This window comes from Podarcis filfolensis (genome assembly GCF_964270895.1).
Source record: "Podarcis filfolensis genome assembly, chromosome: 2".
Taxonomy (NCBI): Eukaryota; Metazoa; Chordata; class Lepidosauria; order Squamata; family Lacertidae; genus Podarcis; species Podarcis filfolensis.
In genome coordinates this window covers 24,658,690-24,679,158 of record NC_139605.1, presented here as the reverse complement: position 1 = coordinate 24,679,158, position 20,469 = coordinate 24,658,690, and the positions used below count along the sequence as shown (strand labels likewise).

General features: G+C 44.0%; 2 protein-coding genes across 3 annotated transcripts in view; one reads left to right on the top strand and one right to left on the bottom strand.

Moving 5' to 3' along the window:
- LOC310757157 (uncharacterized protein C3orf49) overlaps positions 1 to 20,469 on the bottom strand; it is a 285,131-nt gene that overhangs the window by 150,895 nt on the left and 113,767 nt on the right. The window lies entirely within an intron of this gene.
- Positions 11,940 to 20,268, top strand: PSMD6 (proteasome 26S subunit, non-ATPase 6). The gene is made up of 8 exons (XM_083599099.1): positions 11,940 to 12,230; positions 14,687 to 14,892; positions 15,615 to 15,760; positions 16,561 to 16,780; positions 16,883 to 16,991; positions 17,772 to 17,940; positions 19,301 to 19,378; positions 19,954 to 20,268. The coding sequence occupies exons 1-8, from the start codon at positions 12,086 to 12,088 to the stop codon at positions 20,048 to 20,050; spliced, it is 1,170 nt and encodes a 389-aa protein (XP_083455225.1). The 5' UTR covers positions 11,940 to 12,085; the 3' UTR covers positions 20,051 to 20,268.

Sequence of the window (20,469 nt, the reverse complement as noted above, 5' to 3'; positions counted from 1 at the left end):
ATTCAAATATACACATTCCTTTCTCTTCATGGTTCATGTATGCATCTTGTAACTGGGTTCTCCCCCTCCTCCTCCTCCTCCAGAGTAAGCGTGGGTCACCATCACATATCACTACTTCTGGGGCCTTTTTACTCTAAAGCTTTGAACAAACACAGCCAGCACTGCGTTTTCTTAGCTCACATCCACAGCATACATTTAAAGCACAGGACTTCTCCCAAATAATTCTGGGAGCTGCGGTTTGTTAAGGATCCTGGGAATTGTAACTCTGAGGGGGGGGGGACAACAGTTCTCAGGATTCTTTGGAGGAAGGAATAATAATAATAATAATAATAATAATAATAATAATAATAATAATAAAATTTATTTATATCCCGCCCTCCCCAGCCGAAGCCAGGCTCAGAGCGGCTAACAACAGTAAAATGATACAACATTCATTATAAAATCAGTTCAAATCAGATTAATGGCAACCAGTGGGCTAGAGTTCTGTGAGGATTGCCAAAGGAGGTCATGTGCTTTAAACATAACTGCGTGGATGTAACCTTAGAAATAGTTTAAAAGTAAGGAACCACCAGGAAAGACTGGGCTGTTGGGAGCTAGAATCAGGAGTAGGTCAGCAATAAAACATCCGGTGTCAGGTTTTTTTCAAATAAACCAAAACAGCGCATGCCTAGTGATCACAGCTAGTCATCCCATTAGGTCTTGCCCCAATGAGGCAATTATGAGGGCTGAAGGTCCCTGCCTTCTCAACACTCTCCAAGACTCTTCTCCTGGGTCCTTCCCCAGCAGCCTAAGGCACCTTTGTCGTGTCTCTCTTTGCTCCATCCTCTTCATCCCTCGTTGTATTCTGGGAGTCCAGGAGGGAGGAAAGCTGGTCACAGCAGGAGAGGGAGACTCCCTGGATTCTCTGCCTCTTGACTCCCCTCTGCCTCTGCTTTTGCTTCTGGACTGCTCTCTGCCACAGCTTCTTCCTGCTCACTAAAACTTGTTGCCTCCTCAGCTTCCGACACCTCCTCCTCCCAGTCTGCTCCCTCTTCTCCCTCTGACCACTCACTGCCGCCCTACCACCAATCCCCTGGCTCTGAGCCTTCTTCCCTTGGGGATTCCACAGACAATGCCTTCCACTACTGCTCTGTATCCAGCCAGTCCATGACATGCACCACCTCATTAACAAAGAACTCTGCATAAATTGGAGCAGACCTTGCTTGGCAATGTTCATAGGCATGTGATCCAATCTGCACTTTGTTCTGATCTAAGCATGGACCAGGAAGGTTCTCATCAAATTGTGGAATGAACCAAAATTCTCCCCCATCCCTTATCTCATTTACATGTAAACAAAGAAACCCCAGAAGGGACAGTATTAAACCAAGGAAAAGGCCTTGCTCTCAAAAAGTTACTTTATTGTGGTTGGCCATTTTTGTAGTACCCACGTTGAGGAGGATCATCGCGGATATGCTTACTCATTTGCCCTCAATTCACTATTGCTGCAGGTACATCCATTCATTGTAGCAAAGAGCCGCGATACAACATCAAGTTGTGCTGAATTTAAAAGGCCACATTATAGCTGTTATCACAGTATTGTATGCTGCAGCTGTTCTCCGGAGATTAGCATACGCATTTGGATAATGTGATAAAACACCAGTCCTAAATAGAATTCATGTAGCACTTCTCTGCAGAGGCGCACGTCTTCCTGGCATGAGGTGAGGAGGAGTTGAATGCGCTCTTTGTAGAAAGAGAGAACAAGAACAACAGAATCCTCCAGAGAGGCCTTGGATTTGGAAGGGAACCTGATCACAGGTAACTAGAAAAGATGGGAGGAAATGATGCTTGTCCTTTATTCCCTCTGCCCAGCAAAGACAAAAAACCCAAGCAGTGCCCTGCAAAAGCAGTTACTCCAGGGTCAAAATCGGCACTAAGCCGATAGATAAAAAGAGAAGGAAGGAAGGTGCTTGTGAAGGCCAGCCAAGAAGGAATGAAAACAATGTTTGGAAGAAGAGTTTGGATTTGATATCCCGCTTTATCACTACCCTAAGGTGTCTCAAAATCTCCTTTTCCCTTCCTCCCCCACAACAAACACTCTGTGAGGTGAGTGAGGCTGAGAGACTTCAGAGAAGTGTGACTAGCCCAAGGTCACCCAGCAGCTGCATGTGGAGGAGTGGGGAATCGAACCCGGTTCACCAGATTACGAGTCCACTGCTCTTAACCACTACACCACACTGGGTCTCATATACCAGCCACTATCAATCTATGATAGTTGGAGAAAACCATCCTTTGACTTTCAGACTGATTTCCGTGATTGGCTGATGGTATGGACCCTGGAAGTGCGGGCAGGGTGGTGGCAGCACGGGGACCTACAGATCCCCACCCACCAGATTGGCCAGTGAGAGCTGAATCTCCTTCCATGCTGACTGGTGGTTTAGGGATGTTGGGGAATTCAGCTGAAGACAGAAACGGGAGTGGAAATTGCCGGTTTGCTTATGGGTTCCATGTCCAGAATGGAAACCAGTCCAGTGAATACAATTGGTATTTGCTGCTGCTGCTGTACTGTGTTTCCTTAGCACTGAAATGAATGGGGTGGAATAATGCTGATGCCACATTATCGGTTATGTGAATTTAATAAGCTATGTAATGTCACCACAGTGGACAGTGAGACAAATAGCAGAAAAATACGAATAGGAAAAATGACAAATAGGAAAAGGAACTACAGAGGAATGGTGCATGCAATGAATACAAGGGGGAATGGAAACTGATGCCTTCTGATCTGCCAAGGCAGATCAACAAAGGAGAGAGAAAGATGCCAGCAGCTGACCACAAGGCCTCGTTGGCTGTGCCTAGGGAAGGACCCTTACCCGTAGAAGGACAAATCGAGCTGAGTCAAGGTGTGAAGAGAGTGAGGGAGAAAGAAATTGGGTTTGAAAAAGGAGAAAGGCAGGGGAACTCATTCCAACAATATTGAATGCAATAGTTCATTTGCCAATGAAATGTTCAAAACTAAAAACGCACCTGAAAAGCAGATAACATTCCCTGCGACCCAATCGCCTTCAGTCCTTCTCCCCACCTCCACCTTAAGAACACTTTGTGGGCCATTATTATAGGAGCTGCTTCTCACATGGGCTTATAGGTGCTGGTGCCACATGCAGATGTATTCATCTGATGTGCATGCAGAACTCTCTCTCTCTCTTAATATTATTTTATTAATTTTCCAAAAAACAAAAAATAAAAGCAACAATACATATTCAAACATAAAAAGTAGAGTTGACTTCCTACTCCCTTCCCTGGTTCTACTGTTTGTCATCATACCGCATGTCCATTTTAAATGATAAAACCATTAAAATTACTTATTGTCCAGTCATTATGTCTTTACAAGTCTTTTCAAAATCCTGCTAATGTGTTAACCTGTGTACATTGCTTCTGTATATATGCAATAAAGTCCTTCTAATCTTCTTTAAATTCATTGTCATCTCTTCCTCTTAGTCAATTTTGCCATTTCAGCATATTCCATTAACTTCACTTGCCAATCTTCTTTAGCTGGGACACCTTCTTCTTTCCAATGTTGTGCTAATAATATTTGGCACCCACAGTGGCCAAACTGATGGGAACCAACCCCTCAAGCAGGATGGGAGTGCAATAGCACTTTCCTGCTACTGTTCTCCAGCAACTGGCATAGACACCCCAACCAGGCATCCACATGCCAACCAGGCATTGCCATGAAGTGGATGGGAATGACTAGCTTATGTAAACAGAGACAAACTGGGGCTGCCGATTCAGGAAAACAATGATCAAACTCAATAAAGTCTCTAATTGTGTAAATGAGCTCCCCAGCCAAACCAACAACACTGCTTCTATTGCCAACTTGTGCAATAGTCTCAGTCCTTGGCTGCTCTTCACCTCCCCCAACAACATTGTGTTTTTTGCGTTGTTGTTTTTTAAAGAGCATCTTGTAGTGCAATCAATACCCAGAATGTAGCAGAGTGATGGCAAAGAAAAGGATGTAATTTGTGCAATCACGCGAGGGAGGGAAAAAAATAACCACTCTGCTTTGGACTTGTGAAAGACAAGGGCAATCAGTGGTGCTTCTGAAGACCTTCGGAATGATGTGGAAGAGATGAAGAGCATGCAATTATAAGTGAGCGCAGCAAAGCTGTTCTCGTTAATTATACACTAAAGCAATGGGAAATTAACTAACCTGTGGATGCCACTGATGTGGCTATAATCAGCCATCAGCCAAAGTGTTTCAGCAGAAAGAAAAAGATAGCTTGAAAAAAGAAAAACCCCACAGCCAAGAGTCACAAAAATCACTCTAAAAACAAAGACACAGCTATTCAAGCATTCAGCTGGAAGTGTGAAAACAAAGCGAAGAAGCAATAAGGTTGCAAGACCAAAGACGTGCACTCCAGACAAATAGGATGGCACTTGACAGTACCTCTGCCGCTCTCAGGTCACATCCACACCATACACTTAAAGCATGTGCTTCTGACTCCTCTCAAACTGTAGGATCCTTGTACCTCATTGCAGCTCTTCTGCTAGAGCTCAGTCCTAGGTTCAGGTTATGACAGCTGAGGGGCTGAAACACAGACGCGCTCAGAGAAGTGAGTTCTGCTGGCACAACTCTGTGTTTTGCTGATGCAGCTCTCCCAGTCTAAGACCCAAAACAGGTGAGAGGTGTGGTAGGACATCCTAGTCTCCTTCAGGCTCAACCATTCCCCAACGATTATGCAAGTTTGTGCTTATTGGATCTAACTAAAACTCCTTTCCAAAACCCTTTGCCTGCCTTCGAACCCCAGACACTCAGCATGTTACAAAGGCATGAGGCAAGAGGAGCTAGAATACAAATCAAACATTGGAGAAACAAACCATGGGTTGTTGTTTTTTAATCTTCTGTGGAACAGCTTGTGGTTTGTTAAACAAAACCATGGCTTAGCTCTATGTACAAAGCTGGCTACAATGAACTACAGTGGTACCTCGGGTTACATACGCTTCAGGTTACATACACTTCAGGTTACAGACGCCGCTAACCCAGAAATCGTGGTTCAGGTTAAGAACTTTGCTTCAGGATAAGAACAGAAATCGTGTTCCGGTGGCGCGGCGGCAGCAGGAGGCCCCATTAGCTAAAGTGGTGCTTCAGGTTAAGAACAGTTTCAGGTTAAGAACAGACCTCCGGAACGAATTAAGTACTTAACCCGAGGTACCACTGTATTGTATTTGTGACTATTATTTATTTGTATTATTTTCCCCTTGAAAAGCCTGGCAGTGGGGAAGTATGCTTAAAACAGAGGTGTTTTTGAAGAATTCATTGCAGCTGATCACTCACCTGAACAGAAAAGCTGGTTTCAAATAGATGAAGTGTCTTGTCCATTCTGCTGTAGTCAGAACATCTCTCTGTTTCTCCTGTGTGAAATTGTGGCCGTACTGTCTTGCTGATGCCGACAAACGGTCATGGATATGGTCAAGAATATTTTGCTGAGACTGAGCACCTGTGCAGGCTGGCATGCCTCTGCCAACTATCTGAAGCAATGTAGCAGGAAAGTTGAGTGACAGAGGTCTGGAATTCCCTAAAAATCATTATTGAATTGTAGAATTCGAAGGGACACTGAGGAGCATCTCGTCCAACGCCTGCAATGCAGGGATCGAACCAGCAACCTTGATTTTATCAGCACCATGGTCTAACCAAGTGAGCTACATAGTACACACAGTTAAAAGGCAAACCCAACGAGCAAAGATGGAACACATGTGGGTGCACTCACACAAACTTTGGCTTAATTTAATTAATGTTAAGGGGGTGTCTCAGAAAAATGAATTCTATTCACATTACTTGAAAGGTTCCTTATGGTATCCCCCACCGCCCCGTTAAATTAAACCGTCATAAAGGAAAGACTTTCCTCCTCCTGAACATTATTAGATTTAATGCGCTCATGTACTTAAGAGAATGTTGTTAAACTTTCCTCTGGCTTAACTTCACCAAAGTCAATAGAGTCACAATGCCAACGGAGCATTTTGCTCAGCATAGCTAAGTTTATGACAATTAAAGAGTATTATTTTTGGACGTGAAGACTTCCACGGATTGTAAAATGTCAACAATAATTAGTTATTTAAACAGTCCATAATCTTCTAGAAACCTTTCTCAGAAAAACACAGCATGTAATACACCCTCTGGGTTTGCAAAAAGATACGGAGATATATGTTTATGAGAGGCAACGTATAAATCAAGGATGTATCAGTATTCCTCTAGTCAAGGCTTTTAAAAGCACCAAAAGAATAAAAGAGTAATGGGGGGAAATGGGCTTCAAATGCCAATTGCTTTGAATTCCCCCATTCTGTGAGCGGTAGGAAGCTGCAGAGCAGCTTTGCAGCAGCACCAGTTTCCTGCGGGATAAGAGACCTTTGAAGACTGCGTTGCACATTTAGTAATAAACACAGAATCACTTTTCTCTACCCGGTCAAAATCAAATAGCCCAAATTGCCTTTTTTCGACCGTGCTTCACATTTAGGTTGGGCAAAAGAGCCTCACAGTTTCTGGTCACCCTACAGGCCGAAGTGAGAGCCATTCTAACGATCACCACCATTAATTCATACCTTCCAACATTTCTCCGATGAATATAGGGACATCTTATTCCATAATACAGTGGTACCTCGGGTTACGTACACTTCAGGTTACATATGCTTCTGGTTACAGACTCCGCTAACCCAGAAATAGTACCTCGGGTTAAGAACTTTGCTTCAAGATGGGAACAGAAATCGTGCTACAGAGGCAGCAGGAGGCCCCATTAGCTAAAGTGGTGCTTCAGGTTAAGAACAGTTTCAGGTTAAGAACGGACCTCCGGAACGAATTAAGTACTTAACCCGAGGTACCACTGTAATAATAATAATAACAACAACTTTTATTATTTATACCCTGCCCATCTGACTGTGTTGCCCCAGCCACTCTAGATGGCTTCCAACATATATAAAAACATAGTAAAATGTTAAACATTAAAAACTTCCCTATATAGGGATGTCTTCAGATGTCTTCTAAAGGTCGTATAGTTACTTTTCTTCTTGGCTCAGGGGTCATAAAACCACATACCCTCTGATGAAAGTAGGGATACCCTCCAACAACAGAACCCTCAAATCAAACCAGGATGGCTGCTGTAGATCCAGGAATTTCAGTATTCAATTGTTTGAGCCAAATGGTGCCAAAACAAACATGAATGCTGGGGACCTAGATGCTCTACTACTGAGTTATGGCTCCTTTTGTAAACTGTCGTGGGATCGCCAGCAAAAAGGAAAATGTTGATGCAAAGGAGAAAACAAGAATGTGATTGTTTGAATTTTGCATAGGTGTCTTATTTATCCTTCATTGTTGCACATGCAACAAAGGAGAGACCTATGAAGAAACTCATTTTTTTTAAATGTCAGGTGAACATGCAAATGTCTCTGGCATAAGGATAGGATGTGTAAAAACTGTAGCACTGGTAGCAGAGGCCACTATTTTTGAGGAAAAATAAACCTCAGAGAATTCATGGCTGGGCGGGGAGATGGCAAGCCTTAGGAGCACTGCTCTAGGAATTCAAATGCAAGACCTTTCTCAATTATGCCTTCAATTGCTTGCACAATTCAAGTCATGCTGCTTAGCAATATTTTGGGAGAAACAGGGTGTTACAGTTAACAACACACTAGTAGTGATGGCACCATTTCACCTTAGGACACCCAGAGGAAAAAGAGGCAGCAGAACATAGCGTAATTGTGCTGGGGGATTGCTCTGAAACACTGCCATCTTGCGAGTATTTATAGATAATACAGTATAAATCTGCTTGACAGTTTTGGCAGCAGCCTCATTCCCAGGACTTTAGGAATTCAAAGAAACCAGAAAAAAAACCCAGGGTGGTTTTGAAATTAGTGGTTACAGTCAATGCACTTCTGAATAGAATCTAATTGTATCCCAAACACAGAGGAAAACCTGATCTATGATCTCGGGAACCTCCATGCAAAATATGGCTACAATATCTTAAAAGAGACATACAAGGGAAACAACTTTCCAAAATATACAGCAATGCTAGTGTTGCTGGATTCATCAGTAAGGCAATTATGTTGTAGTGTAGCAGTCCAGGTAAACCTCCTAAAATATTTATCCCAGTTGGAATCCATGTTGGATTAGATTTTGTACTGCTGTTTGTTTGCTTGTTATCAAGCAACATTTACACATTACTTGGTTTTTGTAAAAACAATAAGCCCCTATATTCTCACTCAACTACTTTGTTCTGCAGAACCAGGGGCAAACAAGATGGTCACATACGTAAGTCACACGATAACCTAAAATAAACCTTTTCAAAAATATATGAAATTAAATATGAAATTAAAATATAAAATTTATATTTAATGAAACATCATTTATATCAGGCAATATAACGCTTGTACAACAGGAGAAAGACTTCCAGTGAAAAGGAGCCATGGCAACTTTTTGTCATGACATCAAGTCTATTCTCCTTATATATTTTCATATGTGACCGTGTAAGAGACAGTTGCTGTGATTGTTTTCATCAACCCTTTCTTCAAGGCTTTTGGTTTGCTCTTGTGACTGTTCTCATCATTTCTTAAAGTATTGTTTTTATTAGCCACCAATTGGAGCATGAGAAATGAAATACAGTTGTACTTTGGTCCTCAAACGCCTTGTGATTCAAACGTTTTGGCTCCCGAACACCACAAACCAGGAAGTGAGTGTTCCAGTTGGCGAACATTCTTTGGAACCCGAATGTCCAACATGGCTTCTGATTGAGTGCAGGAAGCTCCTGCAGCCAATCGGAAGCCACGCCTTGGTCAAATGGACTTCTGGAATGGATTCTGTTCGAGAACCAAGGTACGGCTGTATAATAAAACCTGGTGGGATCAAATTCTGGTGAATTTCGCTGAATACACAAAGGACTTCCATGTGTGCCTTGGAGCGCTTCCAGACGATCTATTTATTGAGCATTCATCCGGATTTGTTTGCAGGGAGAGATTAGACATTGTCTATTTAATGAGGATTCATTCTGGCTTTCTTCACAAGGTTAGATGGCGTTGCATCAAAGCAAGTGCTATCCCACACTTTTCTAGAGCATTTCCCCATCCCTTTATCTCAAGAAGCCTGATCTTTTGGGAAAGTTTGTCGTGCAAGAACTCTTCCTCAACTGTACCTGTGCAACCTGCATTTGCCGGCATGCAACTGAGTCCAACCCCATAACAGCAACAGCCTGGACGCACCTTTGGTTGTCGCTCTCAGATGGATAAAAGTGTGAACTATTGAGTCTGAGTTGGTACAGTTCAGGCCTCATTCCTTGTGTGTGGTTTCTCTCCTTCTCTCTACCTCCCCACAACCGTGCAGCTGGATTGCATCTCCAATACAAAAGTGACGAAATGTTGTCCTGTAATGTTCCGTACTGATGCATATCTTTAGGCTCTCCATCAACTGCAGGCCAGCTTGGAGCAGCGTATTAACCTTCTTGCTTTGATAGCTGCGGTTGTTCTCTGAGCGGTCTTCAGATAGCCAGCGTTCACCGCCAAACAGGAAAGTAGATTATTGAGAGCAAGCTCAGTAATGAAGATACATTTAATAAGCAACTCCTGCAAACATTTTCCGGTACCAATTAGGGAGAGGGAGTGAAATGAAATGCGGTCGGAAAATTACTGTGAGCTGTGCACTAATGAAGTGACAGAACAGAATGCAGGGGGAACCTTAGAGGAGATGAATACATGATAACAAGGCAGGGAATGATGTGGACCTGCTGACACTGTTCCACTGCCTGCCAAATTGGATTTTGAACATGTGAATTGCCTAGACCACTTTTCCACCTTCGCCGTCAGTCCAAGAAGAACCAAGAAAAGTGCATAGCTGTACGAAGCTGCCTTGTAGTGAATCAGGCCATTGGCCCATTTAATTCTTAAGTCAGTTCCAGGCTTATTCAGTCATTCTCCTTCCACCACCAGAGTGCACAAGGGGGAGAAGGAGGAGTCCATTGGCCTTCAGCTGTCCCACCCCCAAACAAACTTGGTAAAGCCACCAGGGACCCTTTCCTACTGACTAAGCTGCTGGCTTGTTTCCTGAACTTGTTTCATGTGCACACATTCTAGGAGTCTTGTGAATTTTGATCTTGAGACCGTGGTAATAGCACATCTTGGCAGATTTACCCAGTAACATGCACTCACACGGGTCTTCAAATGGGGATGTTCTCCGTTTCCTGTGACGCGAGATTAAGTGTTAAAGCATTATGAGAATTATATGCTCTGTGAGGGCAACAGGGATCTCTTAACATTCCCAGCACCCTTAACAAACTACAGCTCCCAGAATTCCATGGGGGAAGCCATAGCTGTAGTAGTATCATAGTGCTTTAATGTGGTTTATGAGCAGGACAGTAAAGGGAAAGGGCTGTACTTCTGTGGTAGAACCCTCTACTTTCCCTCCAGAAGGTTCCAGGTTCAATCCCTGACATTTCCAGGTAGGACTGTGAGAGATTTCCCCTCTGCAACCCCAGAAAAATCATTGCTAGTCACTGCCAGTAGTGAGCTAGACAGACCAGTGGGTCTGACTCTGTATAAAGCTCATTTATAACGATGGTAATTTAAAAGCAATTCCAGACAATGTATTTGTCTCATATGGTTTTAATTATATATGAACATGAATGAATCTGACACCTATTATTTAATGTGAGATTCTTGCTGGCAGAAATTAGGTAGCAAGCTGTGACTGCAAATAATAAGACTGTAGCAAAGCAAGCTTGAAAACAAACAAGGTAAGCAACAGAGTTCTTCAGTTCCGTAAGAAAATAGATTAAACATGGGCACGGTCTCCCTGCGACCTTTTTAATCACATTTGTCAGTGATTTACGGTTTCTCCGGAGCAAGTCCCTAAATCCTGAATTCAGCCGCACCTATGAGCTCTGAAACAGCACCATCTGGTGACTTCATATAAGATTACAATGCAGTGAAACAGAAATGACCAAGTTGTTGAGAGGATCAAATGGGATGGAGGGAGATAACCACATACTGAACCTGGGATGGAAGTGGGATTTAAAATTAAAATAATCAATCTGGCTTTTTAAACAGTATCTTTCTTGCTGTGTTATGTATTTTTGTGTTTTTATATTGTAAAAACCGCCCTGAGATCCTTAAATGAAGGGCGATACAGAAATTTAATATAAATAACTAGATAGATAGCCTGGCCGCTCCTTAGGAGGGAGAAAATGTGGGCTTTTAATAATAATAATAATAAGCAGCAGCAGCAGCAGCAGCCTGCCCTCTCATGGAGATGGGGAAGGCGGAAAATAGGTCAGATTTCAAAATAAATTAAAAAATAAGCGACTCATTGAGAGGGGGAAAAGTTAGGGTGTCAAATATGATTAAAAAAAGTAAAATGGAAATTAACAGAAATGAGCTTGCCCGCTCATTGTGAGCGGGGGAAAGTTGGGATTTCAAATAAGTAAAATAAATTGAAATGAGCTTGCCCGCTCATTGGGGGGGGGGCGGAGTTGGGATTTAAAATAAGATAAATAAAATAAATAGAAATAGAAATGAGCTTGCCCGCTCATTGGGGGGGGGGCGGAGTTGGGATTTAAAATAAGATAAATAAAATAAATAGAAATTGAAATGAGCTTGCCCGCTCATTGGGGGGGGGGCGGAGTTGGGATTTCAAATAAGAGAAATAAAATAAATAGAAATAGAAATGAGCTTGCCCGCTCATTGGGAGGGGGGGGAGTTGGGATTTCAAACAAGATAAATAAAATGGAAATAAACAGAAATGAGCTTGCCCGCTCATTCGAGGGGAAGAAAGCTGGGATTTCAAAGTAAACCGGGACGCCCACAGGAAGAGCCTGCAGGGGCGTGACGGACTCCTCTGGCCAGACGGCAGCCGCCCCTCTCGCCCCGCACATGGCGGGCTCCGCGCCGCGAAGGCGGGACCCGGAAGTGCTCCTTCGGCGCCGGAAGAAGATGCTTCCCCGGCCGGCTGCTTCCGGTTCCGGGTGACGGGCTGAGTCACTCCGCCGCTGCCTCCCTCTCTCGCTCGCCCGCCGGCCGACCGAGTTCCTGTCCTCGCCCAGCTGCCGGGTCCACCTGCCCCTCTCCGCCCGCCGCCGCCGAGATGCCTCTGGAGAACCTGGAGGAGGAGGGCCTCCCCAAGAACCCCGACCTCCGCATCGCCCAGCTGCGCTTCCTCCTCAGCCTCCAGCCCAAGCGCCCCGACCCGGCCGTGCGCCAGGAGCTCATGGCCGCCATCCGCGAACACGGTGAGTGAGGGGAGGCCGCCTCGGCTCTGAGGAGTCAGGCGTCTGTTACCCCGCCTTTTCCGTGACGGGGGCTCAAGGCGGCTCGCAGATCTGGGGAAAAAGGGCAGCTTAAAGACATGCGGGGGTGGGGGTGGGGAGCAACATTTTAAAAGCCATTAAACTTTAATTGTCCTGGGAATGATTGGGGTAGAAATTTCCTAAACGGTATAAGAATTTATTCATGTATATAACTACCGCGGCAAGAATGTCATTTGCCCCAAGAATGGAAAGGAAAGGAAAGGAGGAGTCCCGACAAAAGAAAGATTAGATACAAAAGCTCACTGACTCTGCAGAAATGGCGAGCGGAACTTACTGGGAAAATAAGAAATCGAGACAAGAAGCTTTTTAAAAAATAAAAAAATAAAAGAATGGAAATGGTTTGTTGGATAAATTGTAAACAGATAAGGACGTTGGCAGGATCATTGTAATAACCTGCAGTTTCACAGGAGTCAATAAATAAAGTAGATGAATAAAATGGTAAGTTGATTTATAATATGCAGCAAATGATAAATATAAATTTCAGGAACCGCAGAAAGAGGAGGAAGGAAGTCGGGTTCTAAAATGTTAAAATGGCTGTAAAACTATTGAAATGTGTATAACTGAAAATCACTTTTTCTTGTTGTTGTTGTTGTCATTTATAGTATGTACATCTTCAGGGAGTGTTTCACAATCTCTTTAGCCATACTGGGGACTGTGAATAAAATATTCCAGTAGCATTTAGGTTCCACTATGACCTCCATTGTGTAAGAACACATCATTTCAGAGATCTTGTGTTTGGAAGATAAGATTAGGTAAGCGGTGGGCATTGCTAGTAGATCTCTGGGTGATGTGCAGTACACCTGTAAGGGTTTCTGACTTTTAATGGTTTTATCATTTGTTGAACAATGGCAACAGCAGAATGACATGCTCTCCAATATCCTGGAGGTGCTCTGGTACTCAGAGCAAATCTTGGGATCAGTAGACTTTGATAATGTATGTCTTTAGAATCTCTCTCTCTGGTTAATTTGGGGGTTCTAGTAAAAAAATAAACAAACATAGATTCTGCAAGCCTGAAATCTCCCCACTGCTGCGCTAGGTCAGGCAAATAGGCAGTTGTTGCAATTGTATGGATTTTCTTTCAAATCTGGATTCAAAATGAATAAAATTTTTGACATGTGCCTTTACTTTATCTAGTTCTGTTGGATCTCTCAGCAGCTTTTGATATCATTGATCATGACCTCCTTCTGGACCGTCTAGAGGAGCTGGGGGCACTGTTACACAGTGGTTCTGCTCCTTTCTCCTGGGCCGTGTTGGCGGATGAGTGTTCAGAGCCCTGGGCTTTCACTTGTGGGGTGGCTCAGGGTTCCGTCCTCTCCCCCCCACATTTTAATATCTATATGAAACTGCTGGGAGAGATCAGGGGGTTTGGGCTGGGTGTTCATCAGTATGCAGATGATACCCAACTCTACCTCTCTTTCAAATCAGAACCAGTGAAGGTCCTGAGTGAGTGCCTGGAGGCGGTTGGAGGAGGGATGACAGCTAACAGATTGAGGTTGAATCCTGAAAAGACAGAAGTACTGTTTTTGGGGAATGGGGCAGACTGGTGTGGGGGACTTTTTGGTCCTGAATGGGGCAACTGTGCCCCTGAAGGAGCAGGTGCACAGCCTGGGAGTCATTTGGGACTCACAGCTGTCCATGGAGGCACAGGTCAAATCTGTGTCCAGGGCAGCTGTCTACGAGCTCCATCTGGTACGCAGGCTGAGACCCTACCTGCATGCAGACTGTCTCACCAGGGTGGTGCATGCTCTAGTTATCTCCTGCTTGGACTACTGCAATGCACTCTACGTGGGGCTACCTTTGAAGGTGACCCGGAAACTGCAACTAATCCAGAATGTGGCAGCTAGATTGGTGACTAGGAGTGGCTACCGAGACCATATAACAGCAGTCCTGAAAGACCTCCATTGGCTCCCAGTACGTTTCTGAGCACAATTCACAGTGTTGGTGCTACCTTTAAAGCCCTAAACTGCCTCGGCCCAGTTTACCTGAAGGAGCGTCTCCATCCCCATCTTGGATGGATCCATAGATAGTGGATTGCAGGGAGCCATTTAAGATTTCAGTGTAGGAGTGTCCCATTATTTTAAAAAGCATACACTATGATTTTCTTGGTTTTATCCTCGCAAAAACGCCACGAGGCAGGTTGGGCTGAGAATGAGTGTGAGCTGGTCCAAGGTTGCATTTTTTGCCTGAGTGAGGATTTGAATTTAGGTCTCCCCAGTCTCAGGCCAAACACTTCTAATCACTGCCTCATGCTGGTTTTCTGCTTATGTGAGGGGACAAAGCAATGTTAATTTCTTCTCAACTTTTTGATGTTGTGATCTTCTAAGATATGATTTTGGCAGGGCTAATTGTTCAAATGGTTGTGTTATTGTCGTCCACAGACATGGCTCCGTATTACGAATCCCTCTGCAAGTCACTTGATTGGCAGGTAGATACAGACCTCTTGAATAAGATGAAGAAGGCAAATGAGGAGGAGTTGAAACGCCTTGATGAGCAGCTGGAAGATGCAGAGAAGAACTTGGGGGAAAGTGAAATTCGTGATGCCATGATGGCCAAAGCTGAATATCTCTGCCGAATTGGGGACAAGGTATTTTTTTTTTTTTTTTTACATAAAATAAAATGTGTGTAAAGTGCTTTCTGGGCATTTGCCTCCACACATTCTCAGAACATGGGGTGAGAGTGGGCATGCGTTGGCCCTCCCATTCTCACATTCTCATTGACTTTTGTGCATTGAGCAGGGTGATTTGAAGAGGATCTCTTTGTGTGCTTGGTGATCAGGAACCCCGTGTGATCGGAGTTCTCAGCTGTCTGGAGGATTTTGAGCGCATTCAATTGCATGCATGAAGTTCTCTTCAATGTGAGAAGGCCGGAAGTTGTAGCCAGAGAAATACTGGGAGTGGGGTCAGTGAGCACAGCCCCACTTCTGCTTCCATGAGTTCTCAAACTGTGGTTTTGCTTCTCCCCAAAAAGCCACAATCACAAACCATCTTTAAGCCTTCGTTTGTCGTTTATCATGCTTGCACCAGAGGAGGAGAAGTCAGGAAAGCTGCATGAATATACTGCTCATTTGTGGTAAACCATGGTTAGCCAGAAACTGGTTTATTGTTACATGTCAATGCACTCCTTATCTCTGTTATTTGTTAGCTGAAAGGGTCATGCTCCTCATACATACCTGCTTTCCTTCAATCAGTGGGGGAACGTAGTGCAGAACCTCGGATGGGGCAGGGGGTACCTGTTAGCAAATTACAGATCTGTTCTCCAGAGCGTCAAATCTGCGGTATCTAACTTAAGCAAATGCTGTCTTGTTAGGAAGCTGCTCTGACTGCCTTTCGGAAGACATATGACAAAACTGTGGCTCTAGGACATCGGCTGGATATTGTGTTCTATCTCCTCCGAATTGGCCTGTTTTATATGGACAATGACCTCATCACCCGGAACACTGAAAAAGCAAAAAGGTACCATTTCTGTTGTTGCTGCTGCTACCTTGATGTGCAAAGCATTAGTCTCTTGCTTAACAGTAATACAGGTTCTGAAGATGTAGTCTGGTTGCTAGGAAATGGTTTCTTTATGTAGCAGGGAGTGTATACTTTAGATGAAGTGTGGCATGAAATTCAGAATTTTCAGAAACATGATGATCTTAAAAGGACTGGATACGTCATTTCATATTTTTTTAAACAGCATGTTGGGGAAAATCGAAATACACAATACTTATTAAACCAAAAAACATTTTAAGAACCTCAAAGGTGTTAAATATACCAGAAGAATACACTTATATGAACATTAAAAGTACCAGTAGCTTTTATTCAGTCAGTGCTGACAAACGCAATCATCAAACATAGGATGCATAGTCAAATGCCCATATGCCCACTTATCTGGGAGTTAGCCTCATTTATCTTAGTTGGACTTGGGTTCCAAGGAACCACGCCTAGGATTGGGCTATGAGTGTCTTAGAAGGTAGTAGGCAGAATTAGTTATCCTTAATTCAGAATTACTACTTCATTTATATCCCACAGGATCATTGTCTGAAAGAGCCACAGATCAAGCCATATATCAGAGTAGATGATGAAAGCTGCACCTAGAAGCAACCTGCAGCACACTGCTTTGTCAAAGGTTGCAGTGTAGTCTCAAAGCAAAACCATCCCATAGCTTTTGTTTGAACTACTGTAATAAAGCTAGTTAAGCAAATGGATGAAAATGCTTGTGCATGGCTAAGGATGCTGGGGAAATAACACACACATCTGTTTTCTTTTAAAAGCCTAATAGAGGAAGGAGGAGATTGGGACCGTCGGAACCGTCTTAAGGTCTACCAGGGTCTTTACTGCGTGGCCATTCGAGACTTCAAGCAGGCAGCCGAGCTTTTCCTGGATACAGTTTCAACATTTACGTCTTATGAACTTATGGATTACAAAACCTTTGTAACATACACAGTCTATGTCAGCATGATTGCATTAGACAGGCCTGACCTTAGAGAGAAGGTACGTCAAGCAGCTACTTCCACAGAGAACCTTCAGAGTGTGCTTTGTGTTCCTTATTCCTCTCATGTCTGATTTTTGCTGGCTTTGTCTGATCTCTTTTAGGTTATCAAAGGGGCAGAGATTCTGGAGGTTTTGCACAGTTTACCCAAAGTCCGGCAATATCTTTTTTCACTCTATGAATGTCGGTATTCAGTTTTCTTCCAGTCGCTGGGTAAGGAAGTGTTTCTGCTTTTTTGCTCTGTGGGGGTTACTGGGCTGTTAGGTGAGCAGCACAGAGCTTGTGGGTTACATGTGCGGCCAGCCCACCCAGACTTGGCCCCCCCATCTCCTAGGATTAGACAGAAACAAAAAACACGCATCCACTTCCCTCTGTCCACCAAGACTTGCCCTCCCCATCTCCTAGGGTTAGCAGTCTCAAACCTTTTGGCCCATCCTCAATTAAAGGAGGGGCAAGAATTAAGCTGAGATTTCCAAGAGGTAAGTAAAGCTGATCCAAAGCTGGTTCAGGATGTAACTGCTTCAGCAGGCAGAACAAATGAGAAGGAAGGTGGAATGTGTTTCACGAGCGCAGAAGTAAAATGTGCGCAAATAAGATAAGATTTGGTCCTCGCCACTCAACTTTAAATAGACTATGCTTCCCATGTTGTCTCCTGGATGAGAGAAGCTAGGTGTATTCAATCTTTCTTACGGGTCTGGCCACACAGGAACGCAGGTGCTGATGTTAGCAGGTACACAGGTCTCCCGAGAGAGGCTTAACCTGCCCTCGCTAGTTTGCATCAGGCGTAGCCAGCGTGATGTCCTTCAGATGATGTTGAACTCCATCTTTTATCATCCCTGCCCATTGGCTGTGCTGTCTGGAGCTGATTGGAGTCTGAGTGTCCAACAATATTCAGTGGCACAGGGTTTATGCTCTTAAACTACCTTCCGGGGGGGGAAACAAAACTTTTGTGAGATGCAGACCTCATTTTGTGTTCTTATGTTTCCCTTTCAGCCACCGTAGAGCAAGAGATGAAGAAAGATTGGCTGTTTGCGCCCCACTATCGCTATTACGTTCGGGAAATGAGAATCCATGCCTACAGCCAGCTGCTAGAATCCTATAGGTCGCTTACACTAGGTTACATGGCAGATGCTTTTGGAGTCTGTGTAGAGTTCATAGATCAGTAAGTATATCTGTATCTCTCTATATATATTAAATGCATTTCTACAGTTTATAGTGATTCCCGACTAGATAAGGGGATAGGTCATTTGATGATATCTTTGTTTAAAAAAACTATGAGGAAGAGCCATTGATTAAAAGATTTACAGAGGTTGGGTAAGGTAAGAATCACAGAATTGTAGAGTTGGAAGGGACCCTGAGGGTCATAGAGTCAAAGCCCCGCATATCATCTGAGCAGAAGAGCTTTGGGGTGCTTGTGGCAGCTGCACTCCACCCTTCAGTTTTTGAACAGGAAGACTGGAAGTCTTCCTGAGGCTTTTATAACCCAAGATCAACTGTACAATGGTACCTCGGGTTACATACGCTTCAGGTTACAGACTCCGCTAACCCAGAAATAGTACCTCGGGTTAAGAACTTTGCTTCAGGATGAGAACAGAAATCATGCTCTGGCAGTGCAGCAGCAGCAGGAGGCCCCATTAGCTAAAGTGGTCTTCAGGTTAAGAATAGTTTCAGGTTAATAACGGACCTCCGGAACGAATTAAGTATTTAACCCGAGGTACCACTGTAATATGCTGGATGGGTGTGTGTGTGTGTGCCTGTGAATATGGCAGTGCTGCAGCTAGTACAGGGTGGTTTGGTGCGCCTCCTGCTGACGGCGGGAGGCAAGAGCTTGTACAGCTGATGATCAGCAGCTACACACTTGCTTCTTCTGGGCCCAGTTGAAGATGCTGGTGCTGTATTAGGCTGGGACCATCACTCCCTGTGGTTATCAAATCTGGGCCTGCTGTGCATCCTTGATGTGCTATAAAAACTTGCTAGGAAGGCTCCGCAGATTAAAGGAATGCTGCTGCAGCATCTTATTTGATTATGCCATTGCATACTGTACCAGAAATGCTAGCCCACGTGTTACACAGGTGTAAGCTGCAAGAGCGGAAGCGTCTGCGAGTTGCACTGCAGCAGCCACTAAGCAGTCCTAGCCCCATTGTGGTTTGCTAATTGCAGTTCTTTAGTTTGATAGCTGTTAACAGAGCAGAATTATGCTGGTCGAAGCACTTTCCAACACCTTTCAAGAAGTGATTGCTTGCATTAAGCTAGCGTGGCTGTAGGCCATAATGTTAGGCTTGTACCTCAGTGTAACCTTCCTTCCACTCCTGAGGCAAGGCCCCAAACTGGAGCAAAAAATGCCAGTCTTGCATCATCCACCATGAAATTTCAGGTGCTTTGCAACAGATACAGATGGTGGTGTCCTAACCACTCTCTCTCTCTCTCTCTCTCTCTCTCTCTCTCTCTCTCTCTCTCTCTGTCTCTCTCTGTCTCTCTCTGTCTCTCTCTCTCTCTCCCTCCCTCCCTCTCCCTCTCTCCAGGGAATTATCAAGATTTATTGCTGCTGGGCGACTACACTGCAAAATAGACAAAGTCAACGAAATAGTAGAAACTAACAGGTACAGTATGTTGGACACCACACCCACTAATACCAAAAAACTAGTAGTGACATCAGGCTTAACATTAAGGACTTTGCAGCCTTTTAATTGCTGCCCAACCAAACGTATTGCATATGTTTTACAGGTGGAGAGGTAGTAGCTTGCCCAAAGCTCTGCTCACCCAACTCAAAATACTCTTTCTACTGGAACAATATCTTTATTAGAGATAGAACAGTGTGATTCCAAACTTTCTACCTTCTCTCATCAGCTCATCTGCCATGGAGGATACCAGGGCAGGTGTCAGGATGCACTCTCAGCAAATGGGGTGGGGCAGGACTGGCCAGGCTTGTTGCCCAGCTGAGCTAAACATCACTGAAAACACACCCATGCTCTCCTGTACCTGTGTGTTCCAGGGAAGGATTAGTAGTGATGAACGAGCTGCCTTTCAGGAAACTTTGTCTGCCATTACTGCTTTACTCATAATGAGCTTCCTGTTCAGTATTTTGAGGAACTCTTTAAACAGTTTTTGGGAGCTGTTTGATAAGTCATTGCTAGAGAACCACCTGACTAAATTCTCTCTCTCTTTGTCTCTTTAGGCCCGACAGCAAGAACTGGCAATATCAAGAAACCATTAAAAAAGGAGACTTGCTGCTAAACAGAGTGCAGAAGCTTTCTAGAGTAATCAATATGTAACTTTTAAAAAAGCAAAAGGGGGAGTGCATAATTGAGACTGAACCATTTTGGAGGTCATCGCTGTATGGTATTACTTCTGCTATTGCTGAGGAAATTGGAACTGTGGTTTAGTTAAGGGGTTTTTTTTATAGGCTACTTCCATACGTTAACAAAACTGTATAAATGTTCTGTTTGTGTTTTCAGATCAATTTCATTTATTAAATGTATAATACAGTTGATTGTCCTGTTCCTTGAGTGGGCTTAAAGGTAAAAGTAAAGGGACCCCTGACCATTAGGTCCAGTCGTGGCCGACTCTGGGGTTGCGGCGCTCATCTTGCTTTATTGGCCGAGGGAGCCGGCGTACAGCTTCCAGGTCATGTGGCCAGCACGAATAAGCCACTTCTGGCGAACCAGAGCAGTGCACGGAAATGCCGTTTACC